The 18023-nt window shown below is 37.2% G+C and overlaps 1 protein-coding gene across 43 annotated transcripts in view; it reads right to left on the reverse strand.

Annotated features, from left to right (window-relative positions):
• The window catches only part of MBNL1 (muscleblind like splicing regulator 1), a 180346-nt gene that overhangs the window by 107068 nt on the left and 55255 nt on the right, over positions 1-18023 (reverse strand). Inside the window, exon 1 of one of the 43 annotated variants that reach the window (XM_059065609.2) lies at positions 8595-8713. The exons of the other annotated variants lie outside the window; for them this stretch is intronic. Coding sequence (XP_058921592.1) covers positions 8595-8600 — 6 coding nt within the window. The 5' untranslated portion in view covers positions 8601-8713. Of the gene's footprint in view, positions 1-8594; positions 8714-18023 lie in introns of those variants that run through there. 43 annotated transcript variants of the gene reach the window in all.

An 18023-nucleotide genomic window follows, 5' to 3' on the forward strand; every position in this document is an offset into this window, starting at 1 on the left:
TCACCAAGATCCTGTCCATCTCTGATTTTCATAAGCCACGCATCTCATTCTGCGCACATACTATATTTTAAAAGAAATATGTACACCTCCATCAATTATTAACAAAACTCATTTATGGGAGGAGCTCTTTAATCATTTACTGTCCATAATAACCCAATAGAATGGAATAATGTTATAATTATTAGCTTTATATATAGGTAAACAACTGTAGAGGGGTTATGTAACTTGCCTAATATCAAACAGTTTGCAAGCAATGGAGCTAGAATTCCAATTTTTGGAAGCCTTACTTCTAGAGTTCCCCCTGAACCACTAAACTATGCTACTTTTCCCAGCAGCGTACATGACATCTTGATTTATTCATCATACAAGGTATGGTTAGGGCAGAGAGAGACTGTCCGAGTTCAGAGAAAGCATGAGTTTGTGCTTTGTGGGTCACTGCTGTTATTGCTGTTGCTTTGTGGAAAGCGTATTTGTGTGTATATGTTCTTGTTTTGTTTAGTTTTCCAGTCAGACAGACTCAGGTCTGAATTCTAGCGGTATGAACTTGAGAAAGCTATGTAATAGCATCAACAATGTATTGGCTATTTTCTATATGCTAGCCACTCGGCTAAGTGCTTGGCGTACTCTGTCTCATTAAAATAAATTAAATTAAATGAAATCTTCATAAGAAGACAAGGAGATCTTACTCCTATTTCAGAGCGAGTGTGCCTATGACTGACAGAGGACAGTAAGTAACATTTTCAAGGTCAACTAGCCAGTGATGAACGTAGGCCAGACTGAGTTGGGAGGAGGTTTGGAAGAGAGCACCTCGATGGCACTAGGTCATGAAAAGAGGCCGTACTGAATTGAGGAACTAGCACTCACCGCCAGAATTGTCAAATAATAGGACCTCTGGGTATGGACACTGGAGCCACACAACCTGTGCTTGAGTCCTTCGATTCAGTTATGATATCTTGGGCAGGTTATTCAACTTCTCTCAGCCTCAGTTTCCTAATTTGTAAAGGTAAAATAATAACACTACATACACCTCCAGGTATTTTTGTGAAGAATAAAGGAGATAATTATTGTCACGGCACCAGAGGTAGTAGGTAATCAATAAATTACAATTAACGAAAGAGAGAGCTTAAACTTGAATAATTCTGATGCGATCAACTTGAATTTCCACACAACAAAATCAATAATGAACAGTGTAAAACTCCCCTAAAGTATCAAAAATGTTAGTATCCGGGATCATTCCCTAGCTCTGTCCCTTCTTTTCAGTTGCTCAAACCAAGTGCAGCTCTGTTCTTGTCTTTCTTTTCTACAATGGGTGTGTCCAATGAGGCTGTGAACTTTGATATATTTGTTACAACAAAGGAAATATATCATAAAAGGCTCACATTGGACATTTCTCAACGTCGTTTATAAGTGTTCTGCTCCTAGCCCACCAGTCTGAACAACTCTCATACTCTCCAAGAAGGGACAAGGAATAGACGGGAAATAGGAAAACCAGTGGGAACTGAGACGTATGAGTCTTATGAGCTGAGTGATGGTAGAAATACTTAGCGATCGTTATGACTGGGATTAAACAGACCTTATTTTGCGAACTAGCCCAAGACTTCTAAGACTTTCAGTGAATAAGTACTTCGTATTTTTTTCTAAAGTTGAGTTTTACAAACTCCCGCTCCAAAACTACTCCAATACTTAAGTATTTTGCAAATTGAACTTTCTAAAAAGAGAAATTCAGAGTTTATATTCTTGGCTTTGTACACATTTTTCTCCTAGGTCCATCTTGGACGGCAAGCACCTTGGCCATCACGCAAAGGGGCTGGATTACAATTATACCCCCCCAAGAACCGCACTAAAGGAGCCTAACTAAGCATGGTCTTATTAAGTGATGAGAGCTGTATGGTAAAGTCAAGGAGGATTTGGACTTTGAAGTAGTAATTCCAAGTCACACAACCAAAATGCATTTAATTAATAAATACATCAAATAATTTCACACAAATATAATTATTGTATTACAGAGAATGTGCATCCTTTCCACTTTTATGATACCACAAATAAACAGGTATCTTTAAAAATACAAGTTGAGGAATTTTTTAATTTTGGAAACAGTGAAAGCCAATTAAAAGTTTTGCTTAGAAGCAGAAAATATACTGCCTATACTTGAACAATCTTTTCAACTCTGTAAGAATTGAAATTTTCAGAAAATTGCCAAATTTACGTGCTCAGAAACTGAAATAAATGGCACGCCAGAAGTTCTATAGTCTCATCAAACAAAAATATTGTAATGATCCTTCCAATGTACTTTTCAAAATCCTAATATAATGAAAGCCACACTAAACAAGACAAGAAATAAAGAAATTCTAAAGGCCTCAATCATGCTACATTGTGGAAGTGCGCCCATGTTTATTGATCAGCCATGCTCAGAAGCTCTTAATACTGAAGAAAATGTCTTCAATTCCTAGAATCCATTCATTCTCTGCTGACATTGGCAAATTGGCCCCTTAAATGTATTGCAACTTAAAGAAGCAGAATCACATAGAGGCAAATGCACTGGGTTAGAATTCGGTGACTTGGATTCTGGTTTTGGCTCTGTGCTTAAGACACTGTGAATTACTGGTCCTCTGTTTCCTTATCACTAAAAGAGTCACTCTATTATTTATTCCATTTATTTACTTATTACTATTATTTATTCTATTCAGCTAGCTGCTAAGATCTTCATGGTACCATTATTTTATGATATCATGTACAAAATTTTTCTATATGCCTTAAAAAAGTTATCAATAAACTATCAATATTACTATATTGTGTCCTGCTTATACAAAGTTACTTTCTCCATAGAACATTAAATACGATGAATATCACTAACTAATTGTTCTCCACTAAAAATATTTTTAAAGTAATTTTTAAATTGTAAGGTAATTTTATAAATGGCCATAAGTTCAATCTATCATTCTGTCTTAACAATTAAATCATTTTAAAATTATATATATATATAATTTTATATATATGTAACTATATATATATATGTTCTGTTTCATTTCTTGTCCCAGAAGAATATAAGAATTCTAGATAAATAAAACAGGGAAAAAGCACTCTACAAGCCAACTTGAGAAGAATGCAAACTCCTACCTCGAGACTGTGCCATACATTTTTTAAAACAGTAAACTCATTATAAATGTTAAGAATCAAAGTATTAAAATTTCCCTTTTCTATTTTTACATATGAAATCAATTAGTCAATTTGATGCACTAGAAAGACAGCAAAACATTCCATTTACTTATGCTTCGAGGTCTAGAGGGAATAAAACTTGGATATTTGCAAGTGTAAATAAAATACTTTGTTGAACATCTTTTAGTTTTAAAAATAAGCATGCTAAAATAAGCACTATCAAAGATAAATCTTCATTTTCATTTTGTACAGCTATTAGTCAACATTCTTCTTTTTCATTTTTAAAACCTGTTACATTTTTGGTTATTGAGATGAAAGAAAGTGTTTCAACGTGACAGTAAGCTAATAATAGCCTTGATTCCAACCATAGGGAATCAATTAAGAGATTAAGTCCTCATTGAAAAGAAAACAAAGGGAGAAAAAAGAAGACATGAACTGATAGTAAGGCCGCCAAAGATCTCATACTAGAAGAGGTGTGTTAATAACACTTCCCAGAATAATGTCTATGAAAGGAGGCAGAGTAAAGAATAAAGGTTATAAATAAATAACAGTGGCCACAAAAGCTATTCATGCTGAAGAGATTATTTGGGTCGTTCACTCCGAGATGCTGCTATGCTCCCTCCCACCCCTCACACACACACACCAACACCCCACGTGTTATCTTTCATCCTGGTTTTTACATGCAAATGGAATAAAATTTTTCCCCCAAGAAATAGGGGCAAGGAAATAATCCCCTTTAAAAAAAAAAAAAAAAGAAAAAAAAAAACCTGAACTTAAATCCTAAAAGAAAAGAGACTGCTATATTTACAATGCCAAGCAGTTTGGTTTTTGTTTGTTTGTTTGTTTTTGCGGTACACGGGCCTCTCACTGCTGTGGCCTCTCCCGTTGCGGAGCACAGGCTCCGGACGCGCAGGCGCAGCGGCCACGGCTCACGGGCCCAGCCGCTCCGCGGCACGTGGGATCCTCCCGGACCGGGGCACGAACCCGCGTCCCCTGCGTCGGCAGGCGGACTCTCAACCACTGCGCCCCCAGGGAAACCCCCAAGCAGTATTTCAGACAACGGACAATAATGTATTCTAGCACTACCATGATCTGAGCTGCCTTTCCCATTCCTTCTGAATTAACTATGGACATAGGAATTTGAGTTTGAAGAATTGGAGGATATAATCATTTCATGTTTGTTTCTGGTTTTAAACATGAATGGAGAGGTAAATAAAATACAGGTATTTGGAAAAATAAATAATTTCTAATTTATTTTTAACTGTTTCAATTCTCAGCAAGATTCTTCTGACAAGATACACAAAGCCAAGAGGTGTTTCATGAATTCCACTTCAAAGAATGGAAAAAATATTTTTAAAAAACAGACTTACTAGAGCATGGACTTGAGGATATGGGGAGGGGGAAGGGTAAGCTGTGACGAAGTGACAGAGTTGCAGGGACATATATACACTGCCAAATGTAAATTAGATAGCTAGTGGGAAGCAGCCGCATAGCACAGGGAGATCAGCTCGGTGCTTTGTGACCACCTAGAGGGGCGGGATAGGGAGGGTGGGAGAGAGGGTGACACGAGGGAAGAGATATGGGAACATATGTATATGTATAACTGATTCACTTCGTTGTAAAAGAAAAACTAACACACTATTGTAAAACAGTTATACTCCAATAAAGATGTTAAAAAAAAATCTATTCAATGCCAAGTTTAATCTAAAAAAAAAAAATCAAAGAGAAATGCGATTATTGCACCAAATTCCTAAAAGAAGTGTTTTATTATGGCTCTATCATCAGATACAGAGTTGCCCAAGGATACTCTAGCTATGGAGTCTACATTAAATTAATGGCTGTAGGTTTTTTAGCTTCTAAAACAGCTTCCTAGAGAAATCAGTATCTTACCTTTACATACCTTCTGGAGAGGTTTCTTGGTGCTTTGAAAACTCCTGAGGTCTATGTCAAACGGCCATTCTGTTGCTCTCGGGGTCTTAGGGGCTTGGAGGAATCCCGACCTGCTGCTACCACTGAGTGTCGAGGCTAGGAAAGCTTCAGGGTTTTGAGAGCAGGATCACTGAGCCACAGCCAAAGCTTGGGAAGCCTTAACAACTGAAAGCAAGTGTAGAGGGCAACGTGGCACCCAGCACGCACAGGGCACTCAATCGTAGCAGCAGGGGGTGGAATATTCCCGCCCTCACGAGGGTTCAGAGGCAGCCATCAGGGAACCCAAGGGTCTGTCAATGGACAGAGCCAAGGAGGTGGAGACATGACCACACAGCACGAGACCCTAAGAGAACAAGGGAACGGGAACAACTAGCAGAGAGCTCAAGTAGCATTTGAAAAGAATCATCAAACTTCCCCGACAGAACACAAGAAGCAATGGCAAAATGCAACAAATAGGCCATTCTAGCATCCCACAGACAGCCAAAAAAAACAGGTGAAGGGGGATATGGAGCTCTAGTTCTAGAAAGAAAAGTAAGGAAGACATATTATAGCCTGCCTATTCGATTTGAGGTTAAAAATCTAATAAGTGGCATAAAATTCCTAAATCTCATCACTATAATATTTACATTAAGATAAGGGAATTTACAAATATAAAAAGTCACAGGTGCTGATCCACAAGGCAACAGAGGTTTTAAAAGGCAAAGCTGTCCATTATGGGAGGAGAAAATGAAAAGACAGAGAGAAGGTTAAACTCAGTTGATTTTTAAATGGAGAAGTAATTAAAACTGCTTTTTTAATACAACACATGTTTTATCAAATACATCACCACTTTCTATTACGATCAGATGAGGGAGATTGAAGGAATTCATGAGATAAGAGAAGAAGAATATGAAGAAGAAAAGTAAATGGACAAAGAATTTTCAGAGATGAGTAGAGGAAGAGATGGAAAAAAGAGGAAAAAAAAGGAGGAAGAAAGAAAAATGAGATGAACTTATCAGGTTTTAATGCATTGTCAGTTAACTACTCAGTAAGATTCTCCTAAATCTGGGCTTCATGAGGTTCTATTTTCCATGGAGATGCTTATAGCTTGTTAACCACTATTCGCAGCTCTTCAACTTCTCACAAACCCTCAGGAACTTATATTAAGTATTAACCAGCTACAAGAGACAGACCCTAAGATAATTTTGCTTTAATGAGCTGGGTGAAATCAAGCCAGGGATTAAATATAAACTCTGATAGAACTTTAATGATTCCTAATATGAATCAAAATTTAAATGATCAGGCTCATTTAGGAACTGTCACTTTTTCAAGACTAGAAGCAAATTAACCATGCATAGTATTTTATATTGTTTTAGAGTTAAATGAAAAGAAACTTTACTGCCTAATGGCCATTCTGTGTGTGTAATTCTTGGTTTCAGGTATTTACTTAATGTATATATTAAGTTCAGGTTAACTAGAATAGTAATAATAATCTATTTTACATGGTGTCAAATAACTCAAATAACGAGTGTTGGGAAAGGTTGACTTTCATCCCTCACCTCATATACATGTGGTTATATTATGTTGTATATATTATGTTAATAACCTGTACAATAAAAGCAGCTCCTGCTTGGGCAAACTTACGTATGTCCAGGAAGTCGCTATGGGTCAGATATTTTTATAAAATGAAATAGTCCTTAAACTACAAAGTAGTAAGTACTGCCCAGGCAGCTAGTATTTTAAGTTTGAGAGAACTGAGATTTTATAGGAGGATGAGGAATCTGAATTTCCCTTTAAAAATACTTTTACTGTAGAAACGGTGCCTAAGTGTAGATGTTGGTTTGAACTAAAACTTAATTTTTTAAAACACAACCATGTCAGTATGATAGGTTTGCATAACGAAAGATGGAGCCCCTATGGTAGAAGCTAAATGGGAGCTGAGGTTTTTTTTTTAGTATAATAAGTCTGACTTTAAATAATACATTAAAAAAATCAATTACAGTTTGTTTTCTGACCTCTGTTCTCAAGCCCACTCATGAAAATCAGTTTCAACAATCTAAACAACAAAAACTAAAACATACAAACAAAAAAATGTGGAAGAGAAGATAAGAGACTGAATTAATGTTGCCAATTGAAATGGTAGAGTCCATTCAATTATAAAGCTCTTCAGACAGAATGGTATGTCAGGATTGTCAGTGAAAATAGAAAAATCGGTACTAGCTTTTTAAAAATAAACATTACGTTGCTACTAAAGTATCTTCCTAAAGTAATGAGATCATCTAAATCAGTGTTTCTCTGTTGTTAAGCATTACAAAGGGAGAAATTTTTGACAAAGGTGCTTACAACTGTATCCCTGCACCTAGTTAACCCGGCAACATAGTAGAGGCTCAGTACATATTTACCAGCTGAACAGTGGTGCCACATGTGAAAGGGCGCTTCTCAAAAGCATGGGGGGCCGGTTATGGTCAAATAGAGTTCTTAAAAATTAAAGTTAAACAGGGGTCTTCCTACATGGCTTGTCAGAACCTTTATTATGCTCCTGAAAATTCCTAAACTTGACTGTCAACATTTTTCATGGAACACCTATTAATCATAGATTAATTATTCTAGAAAAACTTGGTCTATATACCTCTATGGAAAACTTGTTTTTTCTGCATCTTCCAATCTTATAATGAAAGACACAGGTGAACTATAAATTGGCACATATTCATCTCTGTTATAAATTATAAGGTGGAAGAGATACCTATGTATTTCAAATCTCATAGGAGGCTTATCACAAATGGCTGCTGCTTTGGGATAAGGAAATTTTACAGGGGAATATTTTGGAGTGAGAAAAATTGAGAGAGCTCATTCAAATTATTCGTTTTACCAATGAAGAAACTTGCTCAAGGAAACTATTATACCTTGTGTTGGTACATAAATATATTAGCAATGAAGTTTCTTTATGGCTAATGTCAAAGATTCATCCTGTGCAACTATCTGACTACTATAAACAATATCTTACTAATTTGCTTACATAATTATCTTGAATTGAAAAGAATATTCCTGGCAAGAATTATGTGTATTAAATAATCTCTTAATTTAAAATTCTATACTCTATTGTGCTGAAAAAAAAGGAGGGGCTCGTTTAGAAATGAAAGGGAAAATAATTGCTTTCATATACCAGAAAGTCTTTTTTTTTTTTTTTTTTAAATCACTGTGGGTCAAGTGAAAAACAAGAATGAAGATTAAATAGTGCCTGAGAAATTACATGGGAAACTATACTCCATATACTGAGATAGCTAACCAACTTCAGGATGCGTATCTTCAAGTAGTAAAGCTGGAAATAAATATGTTTATTTATGGAACATACACAGTATCACAGACCAGTCACCAGTGTTAAAAAAAACTATGACTCCTTTCTAAAACAATGTTCTGATATTCAGATGATCAGATGCCATTTTCCCACGGACGCCACCTCAGTCCTTGCGAGCGAACCTGCCCAAAAGGCATCTCAGTAAACTGGTTCCCCAGGTGCCTTATTCACTCACCAGCATCCATTAGCCAACTCCATGCTTTATCTTCAAGAGATAAGATACGGCTTCTTCTTGCCATGGGGCCGTGAAAAGGATCCAGAAGGTTCCCTTACACCACATTTCCTGAGTGACTGCTGCAGCACCAAGAGTAAAGGGTATGCCAGGCCAGCCACTTTTCCTTCCCAGCAATATTAGCAGCAGCAACAGCAACAGCAGCTGGAGCAGAGACCCAACCCCTTGCAGGATGCTAGCCAAAGCGCTCTTGCGTACTCTACACCTAGACAGACTTTGCCCGTATGTTTGCACCTTCCCCGCAGAGTGTCAAAACAGGTGTTTTCCTGTGATCATGCTTTAAGTCTGCTCCCCAAACAAGGTGATAAATATACTGTTACTCTGACCTTCTAAGTTTCTAATTCTATGGAAAACACATTCTTAAAGATTTACTTTATCGTAAGGAAGCCTTGATGAATCCTTTTAAAATTTTTCATTCACCTTTCCCACTCCTAAGAAGCAGGTAGACTGCCCTAAAATTTCCTGTTCACGAAAAAACGGATGTTACCATATGAAACAAATGCCATCATGCAATTTTGGTCATTTCTTTCGTAATATTCTATCTGCCTTCCTGGCACGGAATCATGTTTTACAAATGCTAATGTTTTCATAATCTTTACAACACTCCCAACAGATGGCGAAATATCAGGTCTCATGAACTTTATTTTACAGAAGCAACGTCTTCTCTGCCTCTATCTTTCACTCCCTTTTTGATGTTATTGATGGGTTGCTTTACTTCCCAGTGGTGTCCAACTTAATGAGTGGCTAGAATATGGCTGCACAAAGAGAAGGTAACATCACTAGCAAAGCATTTACTTTACTTAACTGATTCATCCAGAGCTCAAATCCTATAGGTTAAAAAAAAAAAAAAAATCTATAGATTTTTTTAAAAATCTAAACAGTCCAACAAAGGATAAGTGAAAACCAGACTACTATTTTCTTAATAATTAGAAAATAATTATAAACTCCAAGGCATGTGTTCTCTGCACAGCAGAAAATAACAATTCTCATTAGCAAACCTGAAACCCTACATACACAGATTCTGAGTATAACACGTTGCTCGTGTATTAATACTTCGTGTGTTCACTTCAACATCAAAATAAAAATCAGAACAGAAGTTAACACGTATCACATACTCAAGTACTGCCAAGCACTCAGTACTTTACATGTGTTACCCCGTTTAATCTTCACAGCAACCGCAGATCAGGTATTTTTACGGCCCCATTTTGCAAATGAGAAAACTGAGGCTCAGTCAAGTTAGGTCACAAGTTTAAGGTCACAGGGCTCGAAAGTGATGTGAACCCGGGTTGTACGGCTCCAGACCCGGAGCTCTTAAGCATCTTGTTAAAACTACAGTGTTGTTCTGGTTTTCATTTATTTCTGTGCTGCAAGTTTACCTGAACAGCTGATATGTATACAGTGCTTACTGTGTGCCCTAAAATTCCGCAAGTCCTTTGCATGTATTAATTTCTTCAAGATTCACAACAACCCAGTGAGGTAAATACACTCCACTCCTATTTAGTGGGGTAAGAATGTTAAGGAAGTCGCCAAAGTTCACAGGACTACTAAGCCCAAATGTAAACTTTGGATCCAGGGAACGCGGCTCCTGAAATGGTGGTTTTGTGCCTACGCCTACCCTCTGCTGCCTCCTGAAAGCTGACTGCACGTTAGACTCCTAAAGAAAGGGGATAAGAAATGTCAGGTGCGGCCAAAACCCTGGTGGAAGGAGGATCTGCTATCCCGTCCCTTTTCAAAAACATATGTATACAAGTACGTGAGCTTACACAATACACGATTCTATCATTTTCCTTCATGAGGCTTACTAACCTAAGGAATCAGCAAATATTTTATGTGATGCTCAGATTTTTAAAAGTCAAGGGCAAATTCAGCTTTCACATTTTATTCTAATATATCCTACCTTCAGAGGCACTAACAGGACAGTCACATTATCATCACAGGGTGGGTCATTCTGTTTTGGGGAATTACCATTGCTGACGGTCATATTTATATTTTATTCCCATCGTTGGCAAATAAATGTAATTACGTGCAGGGCCAAGACAATAATTGTGAGCTTAGAGGAAGCTTCAGAAATCCAAGGTTCATCCCTTGAGATGCTGGCTGCACTCAACCTTGGGCCAAGACACTTCCTTGAATATTCAGCACCTGAAATGACCTTCTTTGAATTAGCTCTTAAGGACACAAAGCCATCTGGGGGAATGTCAGATAACTCAAACCAAGCACCTAGGGTCCCAAGTATAAGTCTGAAAAACCAATGAAGAATACTGAGACCAAGCTATTTCTTTAATTGGGCAGCAAAGCCTAAGTCTCAGGATGAATTTTGGCTAGCTTTAGCTTTTTTGGCTTTAACCTGACATAAATTACCGTAAGAATCCATGAAAAGTTCAGAGAGAAAATACAGTTATGGTAAAGGTGTCTACCCTCTGTCAGAATTTAGCCACCAGCTGTAAGAAATGCAGCCATTTGGCGACATTTAGCAGAGAGAAATTGACATACCCATGTGGTATAGCTTGAGGTGATGCACTGGAGTCTATTTACTCTCAATTATTTTTACAATCAGAAGTTTCCATAGAAGGAAGATGACAATTCTTCACCCCATTTCGAGACAACTACCTTCTCTGTAGAATTCCTTGGGAAGTGGTATTACAGACTGTACCCACATAAGCTTGACTTACTCTTCGGCTGACACCAAGATTTAAATTTATCTCAGTGTCCAATGTTAACACTGAATTAACACAAAAGCTATTCAAAAAATGTTCAAAAACATTCTGGAATTTTTTGGGTGAGAAAATAAAAAAAAAATTCCATAGGCTTTTACATAAGGCAGAGCAAAACAAATGATTTTATGACCTTGGCACTCCTAAGTGATAGACTAGGAAGATCATAACTCATTTATGAAGTTGTCCAAATTTTATATGAGCATATATACGTATATATTCATTCTCTTTGACGTATCTATTGAAGTTACAGTTCTTACTTCTTGCTGTTAATGACTCTGTAATTAAAAACATAGAAATATGATTCTGATCATTTTAACACACTACTTTTAGAAAGGTATCAGTCAAAAGACATTATATTTGTAGATGAATAAATTAACTGCCTCTTATTCATTAACTCCTACTGGGTCTACTCTCTTTTATTTAATTCCTTGAACTTGGCTTTATCTGCAAAGAAATAGGTTAATAAGCATCAACTCTCTAGCCGGTTCACAGATCAGAACAGGAGGAGTTGAAGTGAGCTCTCCAGCTTCTTCTGGAAACTAAACACCAACTGTGACCAATCCTGAACTAACACTAAGTCGGCTAGATATGAACTGGTGACCTAAAAGTGAAAAGCTTTAATTGTGCATCACAAATTTCTGAGTCATTTTGTCCTCACAACTTTATGCTTTAAATAAACCTAAATGCTGGCTAAAGAAAATCTACAAGTACGACTTAGTGTTTCCAAACCAGGAAAAGGAAGGACTTTCAGTGTTTGAGATAAGGTTTGTTTTCTGGAGTTTGGAAAATAAACATTTCCTATGCAGTTATGCCTGGGAGAGAGAGAGAGAGAGAGAGAGAGAGTGAGTGTGTGTGTGTGTGTGTGTGTGTGTGTGTGTGTGTGTGTACATTTGTGTGGTTAAGGGGGGAGAGAGGGAGGAGAGAGAGAAAGGTAGAGAGGGAGAAAAAGAGAGAACTTTTTAGCAGTATTTGGTATTCATGCAAACTGGTTATTTTGGGCTGGAATTAGAATTTACCTCAGGAAGTATGTGCACATGTGCCATGAAAATCTTGCAATTTACCATAAAATCAACAGGAAATGCTTACCTGACTGTGTAATGCATTTCTATGAATGCAATGATACAGAATATGTCCCCTATAGTTGCACAAAATAACAGTACTCTTGGGTCTCTAAGTTACATTAACTTGATACCTTTATTTCAATATACGTAAGCCATTTGCTGCATTTCAATAATAATAGCATCTTTTTTCCACATAGGAGAATAAGCAAATTTTGTCCTGATGCCGTGCTTATATAACCTTAGAGATATCTACTTTCTCAGTAATTTTTATGTAATTTATTGTTTACTGTAGTGACTAAGGAATGGCCGAGGGAAATAATAGGGTCATATTTGTCAAGTACAGATACATTTGTAACCTATCATATGACATTTTAAGTATCAAGGCATCAGGAAGCGCTTCTACTGCAATTGCACATCTTCCCATGTGTTAGTTGGTTAGTTGGAAATGCGTCACACAAGCCTGTGTCAATATATGGATACAGGATTAAAATTAGAAAAACAAAATGCCACTTCCAGGTCTGTGTCTACCAGTCCATTTACTCCTCGTTACACAACTCTGAGGCAGGTATATTATTATTCCCCTTTGACAGCTGAGAACACTCAGAGAGGTTGAAAAATGTGTCCCCCGAAAGCTGTTCCATGAACGCCCCTGATAGAAACTAGGATTAACAGGATTTCACCAACACACACACTCACACAGACACACACGCGCGCGCGCGCACACACTTGTGGTTTCCTGTCGTCTGTTATAGGCACTGTTATATATACTTCATTTGATACATAGAGTTAAAATGTATACTTTCGAGAATTTATAGAAATAATTCTTAAAGTATTTGGAGACTGCTACTCCTTCAGTTTACTGTTTACTTCAGATAAGTAAATACATAAGTGAAAATTATTTCAAACCAAGTAGCTGACATATTTTAATATGTCTAGAATGCTTTTATTTTGCCCAACACTTGAAAACGGCAGAACATTTGTTTGTTTTAAAAAGAAAGCCATTTTCTTTATGCACTTGGACAGGGCTGTCTGACCTAAGCCAAGTCAGCTCAGCCAAGGAGTAAACATCATTCTTTTATTTCTACAAGGCTCTCTTAACCCCGAACAGAAAAATTTCCCCACTTGTGTTTTTGTTTGTTGCTAATATAAAGACTGTATGTTATAATTACATGCGACCAGTATTATCCCTTTTTCTTAAAGCCCAGTTTTGCCCTCTGATGAGCTCCTGTTTGTTAGCACGGGTACTTCCAGTTCTACCTTCCTGTTTAAAGTATTTCTTCCCCCGCTCCCCACTTTTTTTTTTCCTTCCTGAAATGACTAATCTTCCTGTTATTCTACTCTGTCAATTTTTCCCCTGGTATTCTTTTCATGTTGCGTAACATTTACTTTTCACCAACTCCTTTTATAAGTTTACTACTATATCCTTGTTGCTAGCCCTCCATTTTCTACAGATTAAAACAGTCAACATTTATGGATGAGCACACTTTTTGGTGAACTTTCGTGCTATTCAGATTAAGCTATTTCCTCAAGTCAAAAATGCAACTATTCTTTCAACTGCCATGATATAAACAGCAATTCTGATCTTCAAAGTAAAGTCGGCTTAATCCTCAGTTACCAGATATCACAATTAAAGGGCTTAGTTTTTTGTTTCCTTTCAAATTTCCTGATAAGGTAGGTGCTAGAAAGCAAACCTAATATCACTGCTTTTAAAAATCTCTTGCCTCCCGACACTTCTCCGTAACATCATAAAACACATTAGCACAGACTCATAAGCAGAATGTAAAAGTTCTCTATCTTTCTGATTTTCAATTGCATAAAATACTTTTAATGGTATGCCAGGAATCTGCCTTTTACTCTAATTTCAAATAATCCTAACAGCTATCTCATACTGTCTGAACATGAGTAAAAGAGCAGATCTGAGAAGAGTTTTAGAATGACAATGGTCATTTAAATAATATAATCTAAAATTTTATAACATTAGTATCACATGTCTAACAAAACAATATAAATTATAACCTCAGGTTTACGTAATACATTTTTCTGGTGAATTCAACATTATATCATATTCACTATCTCAGTCACAGAATCCCTTAGAGAAAGGAGTGTCTTACTAGTCCCATTTACACTGGCTATTCATACAAGAAGGTGTCCACAAAGCTTTAGAAGTTGTATGTTTTCTAAAATCCAAAAATCCTGACAAAACACATTTTAATTATAGGAGATAAAGACAGCCATAAAATGTCACCCTTGGTTCCTGAAAACAGAAGTCAAATTAAGTTCAGATATTTACTTATATTAAAATAGCACAGGATCTTACCACTCACTTTTGTCTTGGGGAGGTCCCCATTATTCCCTCTGCTTACTTTCCAAATAATAAAAATAAAAACTTCCTCATTTGTCACATACAGTGCCCTGTATGGAGATACTTCATTTTTCTTTGGGTCAGCAGTTATAACTTAACTTTGAAATCTCTTTATTGTTTCTATTTTAGACACCAGGGCCAGGGTCTCTAAAATCAGCTAAAAATATTGTTCATTAAAATGTATAAATAGGGGCTTCCCTGGTGGCGCAGTTGGTTGGGAGTCCGCCTGCTGATGCAGGGGACGCGGGTTCGTGCCCCGGTCCGGGAAGATCCCACGTGCCGCGGAGCGGCTGGGCCCGTGAGCCGTGGCCGCTGAGCCTGCGCGTCCGGAGCCTGTGCTCCGCAACGGGAGAGGCCACAACGGCGAGAGGCCCATGTATCGAAAAAAAAAAAAAAAAAATCTTAAAAGACATAAAATCCAAATAGATGTTGTTTAGATGCACATCTGACAATTTTATTTAGATGCTCATTTGAGCAATCTACCTGTAATAAAGATGTGCTGTGACAACTGGGAAAAGTTGAAGTTAAAGTGGGAATTAAGTGATATAATGACCACATGACCCAGCAATCCCACTACTGGGCATATACCCAGAGAAAACCATAATTCAAAAAGACACATGCACCCCAATGTTCACTGCAGCACTGTTTACAATAGCCGGGTCATGGAAGCAACCTAGATGCACAATGACAGATGAATGGATAAAGAAGATGTGGTACATATATACAATGGAATATTACTCGGCCATAAAAAGGAACGAAATTGGGTCATTTGTAGAGACGTGGATGGACCCAGAGACTGTCATACAGAGTGAAGTCAGTCAGAAAGAGAAAAACAAATATCGTATGTTAACCCATATATGTGGAACCTAGAAAAATGGTACAGATGAACTGGTTTGCAGGGCAGATATAGAGACACAGATGTAGAGAACAGACGTACGGACACCAAGCGGGGAAAGTGGCGGGGGGTGAGGATGGTGGTGTGATGCATTGGGGGATTGGGATTGACATGGATACACTGATGTGTATAAAATTGATGACTAATAAGAACCTGCTGTATAAAAAATAAAATAAAATTCAGATATAAAGAAAGAAACAAAAAAAGTGATATAATGAAATTAGTGTCGATACTGATAGATTTGGAAATAGAGTTATATTTAAAACAAGTTCTTGACACATAAAGTTCCTACATACATATAAGTAAACTGATAGCACAGGATGTCTGAGATTTGCTTTAAAATACACCAAGAACAAAAGGTATGTGGAAAGTAATATGTGAAACAAGATGGACAAAATGGTCACAGAATGTTCACACGGATACATCCATAGAACATGCAGATTGATACGTACACAGAAGTTGTTACAGTATTTCTCTAATTTTGTGTATGTTTAAAAATTACCACAATAATTTTTAAAAGCTACCAAAAAAAGAAAAAAAGGAAAGCAAAAGAGAACGAGTTGTTACTGTCTAGAAGAATAACCAAACTTTCTCTTATATTTTTAACTCGGAGTCACAAAACCTGGCTGACAAGCTAGGCTTTGCTTCTTAAAATCTGATCTGGCTGACCTAACTCAATTCATTCGTATCTGTGAACATAAATATCTGTCTCTGTAACAGGGGAAAAAATGATCTTTCCTACTTCAAGATCATGTATATATGAAAATAACTTGTAAACTTAATTTATATCTATACAAATATAGATATCATTATTAAAATGCTTTCTTGTTCACCTTCATGTCGCATGTGTATATCATCATCTCTTCAATCAAGTAATAAGGTCTTTATGAGCAAAGTCTCTAGCTTGTTCCTTCAACCAACAACCATTTGACCTTTGTCTATGGGGTCTACTATGTAACAAGTATTTCACTAAAAGACAAGAACAGAAAGGTGGCTAAGTCACAGGCCACGGACTCAAAAATCCAGAGAGGGAGGGAGATGCGTAATTATGATTAATGTGCCAAAGACGGTTACAGAGATATGAATTGGGTGCATTACAGAAACGAGAAGGCAGGACAATAGCATGGCCAGGGCTGGGGTGAGGAGAAGCTTCCTAGAGGAGGCCATGTCTAAACTAAATCTAAATATGAAAAAAGTCAGCGAAACTCATATAGGAAGAAAGAAGTTCTCAGCACAAAGAAACAACACAAACAAAAATAGAGGACGCTACGTTGGAAGAGCAAAAGAGGAAGGCTTCTGCCACGGGGCACTAAGGCTAACACTCATTGTGAGAGGCACTGAGTCTCAATCGATGACCCACTGGACTCAGAAAAATGCTAAGTACTTAGTAAGGGATCAATAAATATCTATTAATCAAAGCACAGAGAGAGAAATGGCAACACTACTTGAGTGCTCATTGTACATCTGGCATTTTGCTAATATTCTGAGATAACGGTGTACTTCTTATTCAACCTCACATCAACGCCAGGGCGGGTACTATTACCATCCCTCTCATACACATAAGGGCACTGGGGCACAGAACGGCTAAGTAACCTGCCCAGTCACTCAAGTGGCAAGTGGTATAGAAAGAAAAAATCTGGAAATAAATGAAACAGCAGAGAAAGAAAATATCTGGAAATAAAATTCTACATGGATATTCCATATGGTCAAACAATTTTTTAAAAAAAGAAGAGACAATTCTATAAACAGTGGGTGCTGCTAAGTGTTTAAGAAGTAGCTGTCTGGGGCGGGAGTTGTAGCATTTGCCAACTTCCACAGTGTAAATCCTCCTACCATGGCCAATTTTAAGCTGCCAATACGACATCACTTAACCTGGAGTTGGGAACAGGTCTTATGTAAGCCGGTTCCAGCACTCCATTGGCTGCAGCTTGGAGAGTTAAATTAACAGGCTAATCATATGACCAGGAGGTAACACGTAAATCAAAGAGAAGGTGCCACTGCTATCTCTGTTATTTACAGGACTCTTGTATATAAGGAACAGACCATTTATATTTGAAATTATTGAGCTCGTAAGGAGTATAATGAAATATATGAAAGGCAATGAGGATGAACAAGTAATTCATAGAGATTCCTCAAGGAAACATACATTTCATATGAATGACAGAGTGGACATTAAACAAAGTATTCTTTCTATGTGATTAATGAACAGTAATTAGTAAGTGATTCCCTGCTAAACTACTCCTCCCTCAGGGAGCACACAAGAGAATTTATTTCTAACTAGAGAAGTGGAAAAATGAAAGCACAGTTTAAGGAAACTATTTGATTTGGGTCAGCAAC

The sequence above is a fragment of the Kogia breviceps genome, chromosome 5 (assembly GCF_026419965.1).
Source record: "Kogia breviceps isolate mKogBre1 chromosome 5, mKogBre1 haplotype 1, whole genome shotgun sequence".
NCBI classification, from domain to species: domain Eukaryota; kingdom Metazoa; phylum Chordata; class Mammalia; order Artiodactyla; family Physeteridae; genus Kogia; species Kogia breviceps.